Genomic DNA, 17,348 nt, shown 5'->3' with positions numbered 1-17,348 from the left:
ATCATCAGTGCGCGATGGCGAGGACTGTGTGGAGAGAGCCTCCTCTCCATCTTGTAGCCCTCTGAACCCTTACTGTGAGGAGGCAGAGCAAGTGGAGGAGGAGATTGAGCAGGACGAGGGAGAATTGAAAGAGGAAGAGGAGTTAGGAACAGAGTGGGATGTGTATGACCAATCTGAGCCAAGTTTGGACAGCAGCGAGGGAGTTCTCATGGATCACTCCCCTGAGCCTCTGCACACGGTTGAAAAAGAAATTGACAATGAATGTACACAGGATGTGGATGTTCAAACTTCCTGTCAAGAAGATTCAGTCCCCTCAGAGACTAGCAACCCTGCCATGGCAATAACTTGTGACACAGAAGGGATACGCTTTGCATCACAGACTTTTGTTGTCCCCACAGATGTAGTCTCGGGTCTGGACATGTCTGGACAACAAGACTCAGATCTGGAAACGTTAACAGAAGTGACAGCTAGCACCCAAAAATCAGAATCTGTTTCTCTCCCTCAACATACGGACTCAGCACCCCCTTCCTCTTTACCTCAGTCACCTTCTAAAACGAATTCTAGTGGTGCTCGGTTGGATGCTAAAGACTCAGAGGCTTTTGTGATATCAGATAGTTTTGTTTACCTGGCTGTATCAGCGCCTCCCCAGTACCCCAATGACTGTCCCCCATCTCCACTTGAGGACTCCATTCCACCGAGTCCTGTCCCCAAACCTCTCTTCTCCCCAGACCCAGAGGAAGAGGGAGCCTTCCTTTCCCCTGACAGCTTTGTTTACATGGCAGCACCTGAACGGCCCCAACCTGGCCCCTCAGATGCCTGCTCAGCCTGTGAGGAAACTCAGGAGCTGGACTTGGACTCGTACTCTGAAGGGACCCAGTCTGGGGTGGATGGTGTGGAGTTTATCCTCGGCTCTATGACTGGGGACAGTGACTGGGAGTCAGACGGCTCTGCTCTGGACTTTCCTTCACTCACAGACCAGGCCTGGGACCAGCTTGAACCAGGCCTGCTACAGAGCCTATTTACACAGACAGACACAAGCCAGGCACAAGCCTGTAGGCCCCAGGAAGACTGGTCCCAGACAGGGTCCATGCCTTGCTACGCAGCCCCCTTCTTAGAGTCAGGAAGGAGCTCTAAAGCAGAGAATGAATTGACAACTGTATTACCAAGTGCCGACACTGATGCAGAGGTATGCTCTTATTTAAATGTTTCATATTCAAGATAATTGATTTGTCTTCATACTGAACTTCATACTGGTGCAGTCTGCAGTATTGTGCTGATGGTATAGCCTGATAGTGTACTAATATTGCAACACGGGAAAATACATAAGAGAAAGACCTTGCATCTGGGACGTGGTTTACTTAACATTTATATATTCAGCCTCTAGTAGAAGCACAAAGCCAGAGTGATTTGCAACATATATAACACCAGCACGCAGTTTCCATAAATACAGTGCCAAGTAGAGAGAATGAATTAAATTGAGCCACATCGACCCTGGTTTATTGGTCTATTTAGCCTAATAAGAGGAGTAGAAGCTAAGTAAAAATCTGTTTTTAGCAATGAATGCATTAGATGTGGACTTGTGGACACAGAGCCATAGCATGGAAAAAGAATTGGGTCAGGTATCTGAGTGTTGAGTGTAACAGATGTAGACATAGCATGGAAAATGTATGTGGGGGGGTAAAGTTATGCAGATGCCATAATTAGCTATTTGTGTTTCAGAAGTAGGGCTTTAAATGATTGCAATATGATGCTCTGATGGGGGTTTTGCTACTTATGGGAAACTACCCTCAGGGTCGCTCTGTGTATTTGTCTGCAAAAGGTGTGTGTTTGGGTGGGGGGCAGTGCAAATCTACAGTGCATTTACATATTTGAGTTTGATCACATGTTTATTTGTGTGACGCTAAAAGAGCAGTGTGTGCCTGCGGGCCACTTGCTTGCCAAATGCTGATCTCAAGTGCAGAGTTTACAACATTTATCTCAAGGGCACGCTATTGTTGTGTTTACAGTTCACTGTCTGTATATAGAGTACAGAAGAGTAGATGGAGTATGTGTCCATACAAAGTCATGGGTGCTGGGCGTATCCCTGGGTGCATATGCATGAAGTAAAGCAGGCCAAAGTTTACATGTTGTTTAAATAATTTGTGAGAAAGAGGCAGCATGTTTGTATTTGGAGTAAGACTTCTGGACTTTCACTGTTTGGGTTGATTTCTGAGAATGCAATCAGTGTCACAGTATACACAGTGTTATTCACAGTGCTGTGCACAGACATAGTTCTGAAATGGATATTCTATAAATGCCGCAAGATTAGCTTGGCATGGAACTGACACAGAGGGCTCTCAGTGTGACTGTGTGTCGGACTAGACTGCATTCATCTGCATTCAGTCGTCGACTTGTTTTGTTTGTGTAGTGTCATTCCTCTCCTGTCTACCTCTGTGTTTGACTGTGTGGGCTGCATTTAAAGGTGTGTGTATATATAGATTGTTTCTGAATGTGACAGTGTGTTTGACAGGCTGTCGTGCTTTCTAGGAGCTCTGCTATGACTCAGTGTCAGATTTGCCTCACCTGAACCCTGTTTTTGTTGCGCTGCAACTCTGAATTTGGCTAGTTTTTTCAGTCTACCCTTTATAATGCTAGTTGAGAGGACGGCTCCTTTTATTGCAACAAAAAGAAAGATATTTTTGTTAATGTGGTAATATAAATGTAATTTATAGTGCTGTTAGATTGCTGCTAGATCGCCGTAATACAGGTGCATTTTTGAAAAGCTAAAAACCAAACTAATATAGATCGAAGCAGAATATTTCATTAGATAAAAAAAGGTTGAGAATTTTGGAAGTGATTACATCTATCTTTTTTCAATACATTTTGACTTTGACAACGCAAGTCTGAAACAATGCTGCGCAGCCACCACTGGAATCTAATTCTACAAATAGTACAATGCTTATAATATTAGTGTAGGCCAACCTTTATCTGCAACTGTCCAGAAATACCAGGTTTAAACACAATGAGTAGACATAGGAAAAGCTGCGCAGTATTCAAATGTTGATTTAGAATTTGAATATCAACGTTATAAATGTTTCGATAAATTGTTCGGTACAGCCTTACCAAAATCTAACCAAGTATGTTGGTAGAGGTTTAATGTCAGGCAGAGTTACTCTATTATTTCTCATTGGGTGGCACTGATGTGCCTGATCCCATGATATCTTGGTCCTGGTCCTTTTTTATTACATTATAGTTCCATCCGGCACAAGTTGCCTGTTCTGACTGGTCAGTCACAAATCATTTACTCTGCCCTGCGTCAGTCAGTACAGTACATTTGACTAGATATGTGTGAGAATGAATGTGTGTCTGTTCGTGTGAGTGTATTTTTGTGTCTTTATGCGTTATCAGTTCGTATCTGTTTGTTCTGTCTGCAGTCACTGCCTCTCTGGCTTCAGTGTAATGTAATCATATGTCCATTCCCCTCAGATCTAACAGAGTTGTACAGTTCTGTAGTGCAGAATAATCTGTAACGACGTCACAGGGCTTTCGGGGGAAAAAAGCTTTTGATATTTAGAAAGAGAAACATTTAGGAAGAAAACCGCAACAATGGACTCCCCCCTGTTGATTGGCTTGTATGCATCAAACGGGCTGTGCATACTTGGTATTCTGTAGGTTTTGGAGACTTTTGATTTTGCAGCATTTTGTAACGCCAGCTACTAAATGATGCTAAAACAATCCTAATCAGACACAGAAGAGTAAACTTTTCTAGACATGATTCTTGGCTCCAATTTAAAGTTTTGAACCAAAAGGAAACAAATAACATTTAATAATTCACACTTTCTCGTAATGAAAATGATTTTAAAATGGCTGTAGTGATTCTCAAACTTGGTATGCATATCAGTAATAACGCAATACCACTGAAACACTGGGTCCTTTATTTTTACTTGAATGATGGATGATAATTTTGAAATTCTCTCCCCCCTAAACCTCCCTCTCCTCCCCTTCTCTCCTCCATGCTTGGATGGTGTTGTTGCTGAGATAAGGAGGTGAGAGGTAAATACTGTGGCTCTCTGTAAGGGGAGCTGCCTCTGGCAACATGGATACACAAACAGTGTGTGAAGTTTCCTTGGGAATATAAACTTAGATATGTGATAAGAATGATCCAGGACTAACAGTGGAACTCTGGACTCCTGACGGTCCTGTCCTTCACGCTCTGTTTTGTTAGTTGTACACCGACCTGTCTGCCTTTTCCTTACATGTCTGTCTGTCTGCCTCTCTTATTTATTTCCTTTTCTTATCTCCCGCCCCACTTCACTGTTCTGCTCCAAAATATACACAAAAAAACAAACACCAGGCAATTCTCACGTTACGTTGCTGATAGAAATTCATTAGAAAAGGGACGGTTTGGGGAGGACAGATAGACACACTGAGTGTAGAAAGACAAAGAAGCAGACACAAAAAGAGTTGTGACAGGGAGGTTGGGTGGAAGAAGCTATTGTTTGCACGGGGAGCACCTTTTAGCGCTGCATGAGGCTTTGGTACAATGATAAGAGAGCTATGCTGGCAGGCGCACACAAGCAGAAGGTCTTTGGATTAATATGGAGCTCATTTTAAAGCACAGTGCGCCCCGCAAACAGACAGACAGACAGATGGACTAGCTTTGCATGCTGTTTGATGAAGTGGGGCAAGGGAACGCACAGTACAGACAGACTGACCGGTGGCAGCTTATACGCAGATTTAGAGAAAGGCACAAATGACATGCTTCATTACAGGATACAAGATTTAAACGGTCCTCAAAAATCCTGAAATTTTCTAAAATGATCTTAATTGAAATCCTGAAATTTTCAACACGCATTGCTTACAAACATGATTTATTAAGCTGCATGTCAACATGGATGAACACAGAATGCAGTCCAAACTGATTTGGACTTCATAACAGTTTTTTGGTTGCCCTGCATATTTATATTTCAGAAGCTCATGACCTGTGTTCTACTGGAAGCAGACTGCTTTCTTGCCAGTTTTATGTCATATTTTTGGTTTTGAAATTCGTTTTGAAATAAAGTAAAAAAAAAGACATACAGTGTGAAATTCCAAATCACTTTCAATACAAGAGGCATCGAAGGAGCCATTGAAAGACGGATGTTGAAGCAGAGCGAGAGACAAACGGGGAGAGAACCAGGTGGCTTCAGGTCGGCAGCTCGTACATTTATGTTTTGATTGATGTGATAATTCTGGTTCTGGGATGAACCTGCGAAGAGAGAGAGCGAGAGAAGGAGGGGGGCGTGTTCAGGAACACAGACAAGCAGGAAAAGCAAATGTAGGAGCACTTTGATTTCTCTCTGGAATTGGATGTAGATGCGCTTAAAATGTAAAATATTAGAAGCGTTTTCCTCACTCACCTTCTCTCACAGCGAGACAACAAAGCTCTTAAAAATCATATATTACACTCTCTTTGTCTCGCTGGGAGCTGATTAGCAACATGAAAACCCCCAAAATAGGGGAAGAACAGTGATAGCATGACTGAAGGAAAAGGATGTGTGGGAAGATTTGAGCCAACGTGCTTTGAATGCAGGCCATTTTTGCATTTGATTTGTATCTGCATGTTGACGTTCAAATAAGGACACTGGTTTCAAATGGGATCCATTAACCCCTTCATCCCCATGTCCGGGACCGGTCAATCTTTGGCTTAAAGCAAAGTCTTTCTTGCAAAATAGTTTTCCCCTCCATCAACGTTCTGTAAACGCCCCTCCTTCCTTGCACAACTAAAAGGGAAAGGAGGGAGTGTGAGGAAGGATGAGGGGTAGAAAGACAGGAAGAGAGTGAGAGAGTGAGAGACGAGGGTTGAGGCAGGAATGGAGGGAGGGAGGTGTGAAGGTTAAAGCATAGCGATAGCGGTGCTGTTACTGGCTGCCATGTCGCATTCAGGTGAAACCCTTTACACATAGTACAGACTCATTTTTCCCCTCTGGTGTTCTATATGTTGCTCACAGTAAACTGAATCCCATTCAGTTTTAATAGCAGATCCCCGTTTCTGTATTTCTTGTTTTTTATCTCTTCAGTCCAACTGTGACGTTGAGGGTCGCTTAAGAGGCAACACTTTAAAGATGCACAGGTTTTTGTTATGACCACCAGCTCTTTTCATGATCACGTACTTATGGAAATCGGTTATGAAAGGAAAGGAAGATGAAAGGAGAGGACGCAGTTCAGAGGACCACTTTAAAGCTTTGATAACGAGTTGGAAAACTCTGCGTAGCCGGGCAACCTCCTCCATACTCTCAATTTCTTTGAGATACTGTAGATGTTACACATATCTTTTTCTTTATTACCTCCGCCAAGAAGGTTGTGTTTTGGGTTTGGTGTCTTTGTTTGTTGGGTTGTTTATCTGTCTGTTGTCAGCATTACGCAAAAGCTACTGGCCCGATTTTCAGGAAACTTGGTGGAAGGGTGTACGGTATAGCAGTATACGCTGTAACGAGTGGCTTCACACCAAGCGGCGCACGCACGCATTACTTTTCACTTTGCGCTCAACGAGTGCTCTTTAACTTTTCTTCTATTTTAAATGTTGGGAGCGACATGCTCCTCATCTGTCCCGATTCACAAATTGATTGTCCTTGAGTGATGCTTTAGACATGCGTCATCAACACAACTATTCCTTTCCTCTTGACAGATGACAGCTAAATATAGAGCGTCCACACACATGTTTATGTACAGTACACATACTCTCACACAGTCAGTACCCTAAAGTTGACTCCTAAAGTGAGGCTAAGTTAGAGGTTTTCACTATTGTTTCAGTTTTCTAAATTGAGCCCAGTGAGAATATTTATAAAATTATCAGGATAGAAAATGTGATTTGTTACAGTTACCCTATCTGCATGTATGTGTTCACACAGGTATCTTACCTGATATGCTACCTAGCCCAAGATAATGTATTCAAATAGCTTGTTTTATTTGACCAAACCCAAAATATACATACTGTACATGTCAAAGAAAAGCAGCAAGTCATCACAACGATCAAAGCTCTCACCAGGACATGTTTGGATATCCTGCTTGAGAAATGACAAATGGTTTACTGATTATCAAATTTGTAGCAGATTAATTTTCCGTCCATCGATTAATCTTTGAAGCTCCACTTTAAAGTTCTCTTGTCCGACTTCTTTACACGTCTGCCTCTCCCCTCACCTCTGATTTTGAACTCTATTCTACTCTAATGTTTTTATTAAATTGTCAAGCAGCAGACAAAAGCAGATTGATAACATGAACAACATTCGTCAATACTTTCCTCCTCACTGGCATCTGAACAGCCTCTGGAACTGATGTCTATTTGATGAGACGAACAAACAGTATTTACTCAGTATCCACCTCCCCAGCTTTAGTCAGATCCACTGTCATCCCAGTGTTCTACACTGAACTGCGGCTGAAGCGAGGAAGCCGGTGCGGTCCAGATGGAGGGACTGAGTAGGACGAAGGGGAGGATGGGAGAAAAGAAGAAGCAGCTGTGGTAGGGGGAGCAGAAGAGAAGAGGTGGAGAGATGAGTGATGAGAGGAAGAGGAGGAAGAGTAGGCAGGAGAATGACAAGGGTGCTGGTGATAGCTTTGATAGCTCAGTTAAGAGTGTGTGTTGCTGCATGCTGCTGGCGTGGTGAGGTGGGGAAGAATGACAAGTATTTGGGACATTTTCCAGAGCTCTGGTTAAGTGGAGTCTGAGCAGAGAGAGAGAGAGAGAGAGAGAGAGAGAGAGAGAGAGAGAGAGAGAGAGAGAGAGAGAGAGAGAGAGAGAGAGAGAGAGAGAGAGAGAGAGAGAGAGAGAGAGAGAGAGAGAGAGAGAGAGAGAGAGAGAGAGAGAGAGAGAGAGAGAGAGACTATAAGAAAATCAAATGCACTTTGAAAACTAACTTTCACTAAAATGAAATCGAAAAATATAATCCCAGTGTATGTTTAGATGATGTATAGGTGTGCTTTCCCTGTTTTTTCCTTTTCATTTCCCGTCTATCGCTGACACACACACAGACAGACAGACACACCAGGATAAAGCGGAGGGTGGAGCGGGTCACGGCTACAGTCATTGTTGTTCTGGCCGACAGACTTCCTGTTTCAAGCAGCTATGACGCCCATCACCACAACACAGCTGCATCCAAACCCACACACAGTCTTTCACGCTGCTCATTCATATTTAATTAATTTAATTTAGATTTATACCTGTAGAACACACATGTAATTACGCACATATTTATACACACACTCTCATGAACACATGCACTGATCCTGAACTATTTACACACACACACACACACACACACACACACACAGTGCCTTGGCTTGGAGAACCTGTAGTTCGATGCCATATTTAAACTAGAACTTCCACTTCCAGCCGATCTGCTACTCCATCTCAGTATTATGTCTGTAAACATCCTCAACACTGAAATCTGAGGCCTTGAAATGATTTAAATGCAGGAGAATGTGTTCACAATGAAAGCTTTTCATTTGGCTACATCTTGCCTTGAAATCCTCCAAAGAATAATCACAGTGGAAACTCAGTGGTGTTTCACATTTTGAATTTAAAGTTATAATCTCAAAGATGACTGTAAGATCGTGGGCCATAGTCACCATTGTGTTACCTCATGCAGCGATAGACACATTACATTTATCACTTTAAATATAACCTCCCAGATGTACTAATATTCTTAGAAATGCACCTTTTTTTTTTACCCTTGCATATATTGATTAAATTACTGTTTTGCTTTATTTTTATGGTAAATTATTAATGATCAAGGATTAAGTTTAAGGCTTATTTCCATTGTGCCCCTCTAGTAAGGACTGAAATGTGTTGACACTATAGTCCAGGACACATTTCAGATCCACTGCTTGTATGGATCTGGCTGTAGGATTGATCTGATAGAAGATGAAAGAATATTGCGTCTCAAATAAATCTTTTATATGTTGTGTTGAAAATGGGGGAAGAACGACTTTCTTTTCAGTTGTGTTCGGTTCAGTGGTTTGTTGGACACCCAGGACTGTTGTAGCAGCTTCTTCCAGGCCATCGTGGTATTTCAGAGAAACCCGAACCTACATTTCCCCTCTCCCTCCCTTTAACTGCACAAACCCTTCAGCATTGTCACGCCAACCTCTTCCCCCCAGGCGATGGATTTACCAAAATCTGTTGTGTGTGTGTGTGTGTCCGTCTCTTTGTGTGGCCGTTGGGGTTTGGCTGCCACAGCATTATAAACCACCAGGCCTAATTCTCCCTCTGTGGGCCTTTCCTGAATGTCAGGACTTCTTAAACGTTATCGTGACAGCGACCCCCCCCCCCCCCCCCCTCAACCCACATAACTGCCTCGGACCCCCATTTGTCAACCAAATGAATTTCTGTGGTCGTTCACACTGCTCAGGAAACTGGAATACCTGTGAAATTGTGAATGTTTTATGTGGATTTGGCAAAGTGTTGGAGAAAGCGGGACGGTTTACAAGAATCTTCTCTCACATTTATTACATTTGGTTTTTGGGTTGTTTTTCTCCACAGTAAAACCAGACTGTTAACCTTTATTTAAAAAACAACATTAACAAAATCAGGCAGGAACAAGATCGTATAGGTTAGGGATCTGCTGCAAATTATTCAATGAAAAATGTAATTCATATAAATACTTAACATTAGGAAAAGTCATACAGTGTTGTAATGGGGTTTAGTGTTTCCATGTATTGTTTTAGGTCTGCAACTATTGATTACTTTCAATATCATAATTCCTAAATATTTTATTCAGTACGAGCTATTACCATGAGCTCTAGTGGATGTTACTAAACTGCTTTTTTTGTTCAACCACCATTTCAAAGAACAAATATATTAAATTTAAGATGTTATGATATCAAATGGACATTTGGCCTTTTTGCTTGATAAATTACTTTAATGATTTATGTCTTTAAAAAAGGAAGTGGATTAATTGTCTGCATCTGTAAACAGTCTTTTGTGTTGAAGTACAAATACACTAAATTGCAATCTCATTGAGAACTGCTGCCGTACGTACGTGTTTGGATACAGTAGTGGCCCAGATTTACTGTGACAGAGGAGCTGCATTGGCTGTTTCGCTGTCTTTTCGGGGCCAGGGAAGTCAAGTCTGGTTGTATTTAGTTTCGGGTGGCTGCCTCTATTGTCATCACAAGATGGCTCCAGCCCTCCACTGTGACGTGTGTGTGAGTAATGTGTCCAGACAGGCGAAGCTGTGCGTGCATTTGCTACATGTGAATTGTGTGTGATGAAGTGAAGGTTGTGTGCACCCATGCAAGTGTGTTAGTGTACTCTACCATGTGTGTGTGGTGTCGACTCAGCCTTTTACAGCCAGCCCCTTACTCGCCTAACTCTCTAATCCCCATAATCCTCTTCTCCCCCTCCTCTCTTTTTCTCCTCTCTCCACCCTCATTTCTCCTGTTCCCTTCCTGTCTCCCACTCCTCTCTTATCTCTGCACATCCCTCTGTCTGTCTTTCATCTCCTAATATCCACTCGCTGCTCTATATAGGTGTATAATGTGGTCAAGTTGAATTCCATTTGTTGTCACGCAGACTGTATGTTCTGCTTTCAAATAAACTGTTGAAACCAAGGTCTTCTTTTCTTGCTGACATGTTCAATACATCAATTAGTTTTAATAAATGTATCAAATTGTTTTGGCTTCCTGTCAGGCTGTGGAGAGAGAGCAGGTGGACAGCATTCAACCGAAGCTGCAGCACATCAACGCGGTGGGTCAGGGTCTGATCCAGAGTGCCGGCAAACACACGGACACCCAGGCACTGGAGCACGACCTGGAGACCACCAACCTCCGATGGAACTCACTCAACAAGCGGGTACGACTCCACTCTATGACTGCGATCAAACTGTCAGAAATGACAAACCACTTCTCTTTGACCTCAATGACAAACGTCATGAGGTCAAAGAAAGACGAGAAGAAGAATTCATAAGGGCTTAGAGAGAGAATCCAACTGCACCTACATCAGGCTACCTAGTTAAGTATATTTGTCTGTGTTTAATTCAAATAATACATACCTTCATCTAGTTACACCTGTTCTTCATGAAGATTGATGTCAAAATATGTCGCCAGTGTTATTAGCTTCCTGGTTACGGTAAAGAATCTCTGAAAGTATCTTCTCTGCACAAAAGGTAAAGAAAAGGCGCAAAATAGTGTGCAGGCTGCAAACATCAGTTTTCTTACGGTCAGCCATGAGTTTCTTTAACGTTTGGCGTCGTGCGCCTGGAACCGAGGTCGGAAGTTGGAAATTTCAACCGGGGAAATTCCGATACTTCACAATGAGAATGACGCTCACCCTCCTGTCCGCTCATATTTATCGTCATGAATCCCAATTAGTGTGAAAATACATAAATACCTGATATGATTGTCTGCGTCCTCCACATCTTATATTTGAACGGTATATTTTATCGACTTCCTTTCTCAACTCACAACCATCTCTCCTGTCTTCAGGTGGCAGAGCGGATTGCCCAGCTGCAGGAGGCCCTGTTGCATTGTGGGAAATTCCAGGATGCTTTGGAGCCTCTGCTAAGCTGGCTGAGCGACACAGAGGAGCTGGTGGCCAATCAGAAGCCCCCGTCAGCCGAGTACCGCGTGGTCAAGGCCCAGATCCAAGAACAAAAGGTACGAGGAGGATGAACCTTCTCACAAGTAATAACACAAGTGATAGCGGTGATCATGAAGCAGTTTTAAGCTACTGCCCCCCACATGCTCTCCTTCTTCCTTTGAAGTGTCCCGCCGGATTCTGTCTGTAGTTTTACATTTTCACTTTCAACTTTCCAGATAAATTATTTATCTTTTAAACATTATTGTGAGAAACAGTTCTTCTATTTATCAAACAGGTTGAATTGAGACACTATTGATACTCAGATGTCCTCAGTGTCCTTCAACCACCAACAATAGATATACAAAAGAACACACACACACACACACAGTCAATGATCCGTCTGCCTGGCATCCAAACGGACCCAGTTGACCGTCTGCCAGTCAGACTGGCATAAAAACAGACACACACACACACACACACACATGTATTGTTTTCAAACACACATACTTTTTTTCCTGTTTATCCAACATACACTTCCTGTGTTTGTTCACATAACTGTGCCGCAGTCTTGACTAGCGATCAATCACACGTGTTTACATCCGTGACAAAGAGTGGTGTCGCCGTTTGGCTGAGAAAGAGAGTAAACTGTAGAGAAGTGCATTCCAGGGGCTGAACCGAGCTGTAGGTTCAAAGTAGAGCGAGAGGCTGCGATCTGAGCAGGAAGGAAGTACGTTCATGTGTGTTGTTTATGATCTTCAAGCAGTTGGATCCTACACCTGTTAAATGTTAAATGTTTAATATTTCATATAGATACATGAACAATGCTGAACGATGTGGCCTAGGGTTGAACCTAATTGCTGCTGTAAAGAAAACCTTCTTTGAAGATGATTTCTTGGTATAACTGTGTGCGTTTCTCTTCCTCCAGCTGCTCCAGAGATTGTTAGACGACCGCCGGCCGACGGTGGAGATGATCCGAGCTGAGGGAGAGAGGATCGCAGCCACAGCCGACACTCAGGACCGGGAGAAGATTCAGACCCAGCTCCAGTGTCTGGCAGAGAGGTGGTGTGACCTGCTGGACAAGGCCAGCGGCAGGTAAGTCTCCTCTGAGCACTAAGGGGGGGGGGGGGGCTTCAGGGGGGGGAGGATCTCTGACTTCCCCGTGGAGTGAAACAATGATTAATTTCCCTGTAGCATCAATACTAAGGTATCATATTGCTCTCTCATTGAAGCTCCTGACTTTCTTGGGATTCCAGTTCTGTATCTTGAAGATTGTTGACACTTCTCAACATGCTGCGCTGTATTCAAATGTTTAGAAGTTCAATGTCAGCGTTATGAATGGAGTTTCGAACTATTGGGTACAACCCGACACTTCCAAATGATCAATTCTGCCTATTTTACCCTTTTGAAAAGGCAACACAGATAATAGCACAGATAATAGTCTCAAACACACTACAATAGTAACTGTTGTCTGTGCATGAAATTCTTTTTAAAATGTAATAATATATCATAAAAACTTCACGAAAATGTAATAAACTGAGTTTGTTAAAATAGATGACAGCTGTATCACACACAAAAAAAAACAGTGAAAGCAATAAAAACACCGATAACCCCCCGTCCCGTCCCGTCCCGTTCCGTCGTTGTCCCGTCCTGCAGGCAGAGGCAGTTGGAGGAGCTGCAGGTTTTGGCTCTTCAGTTCCACGAAGGCCTGGAGCCACTGGGAGAGTGGCTGAGTGCCACCGAGAGACGCCTGAGCTCCGCCGAGCCCATGGGAACCCAGACGGCCAAGATCACCCAGCAGATCGTTAAGCACAAGGTACCGTTTGGCCCCCTTTGTTACAGAGACCCTCTCATGGAAAGGTCACCAAGGTCAATTTGTATGTGTGTCAATGAGCAGGAGACTCAATCCTTGCAGTTTTTCCGGATAGTGTCATCTAAATAGCAAAAAGTCTCTCACCCCTTCACCTAGGAAAAGGTAGGTTGAGTTTATAGGAAGATGCTCTTAACTGTGGACATGATAACATTACATACACTTAATGTAATCCTATTTAATTCAATGGAAAGATGCTGGAAGAGGAAACACAAGGTCACACGATCCACAAAACATTCCTTTACAACCCAAACATACCCTCTTACAACATGCATGTGTGTGCAAGTTATGTTTTAAGTTTTCATCTCAGTTGTATCATTAGTTTGTTTTATTTCAGAATGCCTTGTTATTACATCCATCACATGTTCAAAGCCAGGAATAATAAAAGTATCTTGTAACAGAAATATAGTCTCTAAGCCTTATTTTCATTTTGGTTGATTCATAGTCTGTTTCTTTACATTTTCAAGGGATAATAATAATAATAATAATAATAATAATAATAATAATAATAATAATAATAAAGATGCTCTTTTGACATATTGCACCCATTTGTTTGTTCTTTTTAAGTTGTTCTCATTCATTCATTGAAGTTTTATGATTTCCTGTCAATCTATGATTTGTCATTTGCATGCTCATATTTTGAGTTTTTATCCATCTGTTTTTCTTTTATTTTGCTGTTCTTTTCTCACTTCCCTTCACCCTCCCCTCAACCACACACACACACACACACACACACACATGCATATCTCCCAGGCGGTCCAAGACGACGTGTCCTCACGTGAAGCCGAGGTTGACCGCCTCGAGTCCCTCGGCCAAACGCTGACCCCGCTCAGCTGCGCGGCAGATCGCGATTGGCTAAGCGAGCGCGTGGGGGCGGTGAGGTCAGGTCACTCAGAGCTCACTGGTTGGTGCTCCAGGCGGGCGGCCATGCTGGATCAAGGCGCTGGCTAACGCTCAGCTGTTTGGGGAGGATGAGGTTGAAGTGCTGAACTGGCTGGCAGAGGTTGCTCAGAGGCTGAGTCAGGTCTCCGTGCAGAGCTACCAGCATCAGCTGCTGGCCGAGCAGCACAAACACACCCTGGTACGACTTCATGAACACTCACCATAGTTAGTCCTTCCAAAACATGTGAGCAGAAGTTAGTACGTGTATTAGGAAAAGGGCTTCAGTATACATGTAGAATCATAATAATATTATATTTTGAATCAAGTAAATGCTCTTTCATATAGATACATCATTAAGATATCCATGTATGACATTATTTACACGTGAGAGAATAATTACCCTCAGTACCTTTTTGTTATTTTAGCGTTTGCTTCACCTTTGACAGGAATCACAAACACTGGTGTAGTTTTCTTATTTAAACTTTTTTGAACAGTTAATTGAATTAAAGGATGCACATTGTACTGATTTATTCTGGAGCCAAAAAAGAACAATGTATATTATCTACTGGAGGTTAACTTTCACTTTCTTTCTGCCCTCAGTCTCTAAATGAAGAGATTGTGAGCAGGAAGAAGACGGTGGACCAGGCCATCAAGAACGGACAAGCGCTACTCAAACAGACCACAGGTGATGTCAGACTCATCATGTTCTTCATCTTTTCTCAAAGTGTCCGACATGTATCTTTTATACATGTTGATGATTAGCAACCAGATCAATAAAGCAGTCAATATTCTGTAATAATATAAATCTTACGTTGTGAATCTTAGTGACAGAATCACATTACAAAGAAACCAAAACACAGTTTTCATGTAGTTGTAGTTTCACATCCAAACCACGCATTCTTACACCAGCGGTGAACCGAACTGTAACATCTGGTTTGTGTCTCTCTTCTCGTGATATTAGCCATGCTGACTGTTAGCGTTATTAGCGCGATGATTGTCAGTCTACCCCATGAATTATTTATTTGTCAAATGTTATGGCAATGAGAGGAATGCAGGCCTGTCCACCCGAGGGTGCTGTGAGATTTAGCAGAACGTATTTGTGATGGTGAATTTTACGAGATAATATAAGAATTAAGACCGACAAATTGGATATTTAAGTATGCACTTATAAGGAATTTGACTTGGTGTTGTGGTTAATAAGTAGTTAACAGTAAACAAAGGGCAAGATTCCCACAAATTGATAGAAATTTAAAACTATAAATTCAAGAAGTTTTTGCTATTCACTGTTGGATCCAGACTGATAAGATTTATGAAAACATGGACAGTGCGTAACCTGACCCGTGTGGCCTCCTGCAGGTGAGGAAGTTCTCCTGATCCAGGAGAAGCTGGACGGCATCAAGTCTCGCTACGCTGAGATGACGGCCGGCAGCAGCAAGGCCCTCCGCACCCTGGAGCAGGCGCTGCAGCTGGCCACGAGATTCGCCAGCGCCCACGTCGACCTCAACCAGTGGCTGGACGGCGTGGAGGCGGAGCTCAACAACATGGAGCCCGACGCCACACCCACCTACCAGGAGAGACAGAAGGTGGGTGCAGTATGAGATGGATATCCATTTCTTTTTTTAATGATTTGGAAGAAATTGGATTTGTTTTCCCCATAAAGGAGACTGTAGAAACATTCCACTCAGAAAATGTCTTTATAATAACCCATCAACACATGGCAGTTTAATTACAACAGTTAAGTGACAGTTCTTACATGTGATGATGTCTTTGTTTTAGCATTTCACATAACACTAACTGCTTCCTGGTATATTATAAACTGGCTGTGAGTCACTTAGTTTATAATGAGTGTTTAGAAGAACAGCATAAGAATCGATATCGACACATCTGTTCTCTTGTACACACACATTTCATGGATTTGTTCTAAAAGAGTTGTTGTTTTGACAATCATCCACATTTTACAATTTGTATTTTCCCATAATAGAATAAATATACATTTTATTTGAAAGGAACAACTCATTTGATGAACGCTCGTTTTTGTAATGACATTTTCAGCCATTCCAATATCAGCCCACCCACAGTTACCATGGTAATATTGATTCTTGGAACTCAATAACAGTTTGTAAAAGCTATTGAATTTGTTTTAAAAAAAAATCATTGCAATTTAATTTGTTGCTGCCATCCAATTTTTTCACTCTACAAAGCCAATGTCAGGTTTTACCACTCAATAGGCTTCCAGTTTACCACACACAAGTACCGCAACCATATTATGAAGACATAAAGTCCATATTGCTAATCCTTTACTTTCACTTTTGCAGGAGCTGAAGAAAGTGTCGGCAGAGAAGCGTCTGGTGTTGGATACGGTGAACGAGGTGGGTGGCGCCCTGCTGGATCTGGTGCCGTGGCGAGCCCGCGAGGGCCTCGACCGCCTGGTCGCCGATGCCAACCAGCGCTACCGCCAGTCTGATGAAACCATCACTCAGCGTGTGAAGCTGGTACAAGCTGCCATCCAGAGGTCACAGCAGGTACTGCAACCTATGTGTAAAGACGAATGATAAAGATGCAATATTATCGTCATTGTGAATTCTTACAGCCACGATAATCGTGTAGTGAAAACCTGATATCATGACAGCCCTAGGAGTTAAACCTGCTAAATGCTAACTCCTCCTTTCAGTATGAGGAGGCAGTGGATGCAGAGCTGGCCTGGGTCAGGGAGACGGAGCGTAAACTGGCGTCTCTGGGGCCCCTGAGCCTGGAGCCTGACGTGACGGTGGCCCAGATGCAGGTGCAGAGGGCCTTCAACATCGACATCATCCGACACAAAGACACTGTGGATCAGCTGCTCAGCACCAAAGATGACATCCTGGAAACCTGCAGCGACGCCCAGAAGGACGCACTCATAGTGAGTCACTGATGATGGAAAAGTGCCTGTACATGGGAAATTTAAATAGTTGAACTGACCAGTCATCTGTGGAAAGTGCAGACTGATATCTTTATGTTTCTTCTTCTTCAGGTGAAGACAGATTCTCTCAGTGCTCGATATGATTCAGTGAGTCAGAGCCACAGTGA

At 42.8% G+C, this 17,348-nt stretch overlaps 1 protein-coding gene across 1 annotated transcript in view; it reads left to right on the top strand.

The window, feature by feature from the left end:
- The window catches only part of macf1a (microtubule actin crosslinking factor 1a), a 116,211-nt gene that overhangs the window by 70,210 nt on the left and 28,653 nt on the right, over positions 1–17,348 (top strand). The window contains 11 exon segments of the mRNA XM_029443822.1: positions 10,646–10,807; positions 11,440–11,610; positions 12,459–12,625; positions 13,187–13,346; positions 14,154–14,339; positions 14,341–14,481; positions 14,883–14,967; positions 15,639–15,865; positions 16,598–16,804; positions 16,954–17,181; positions 17,293–17,348. The exon segment at positions 17,293–17,348 is cut by the window's right edge and continues 163 nt beyond it. Of these exon segments, the coding sequence (XP_029299682.1) occupies positions 10,646–10,807; positions 11,440–11,610; positions 12,459–12,625; positions 13,187–13,346; positions 14,154–14,339; positions 14,341–14,481; positions 14,883–14,967; positions 15,639–15,865; positions 16,598–16,804; positions 16,954–17,181; positions 17,293–17,348 (1,790 nt within the window).

The sequence above is a fragment of the Cottoperca gobio genome, chromosome 11 (assembly GCF_900634415.1).
Source record: "Cottoperca gobio chromosome 11, fCotGob3.1, whole genome shotgun sequence".
Lineage (NCBI taxonomy): Eukaryota > Metazoa > Chordata > Actinopteri > Perciformes > Bovichtidae > Cottoperca > Cottoperca gobio.
Note: the sequence above shows the minus strand (reverse complement) of the source record. Positions and strands in the feature narration are given on the sequence as shown.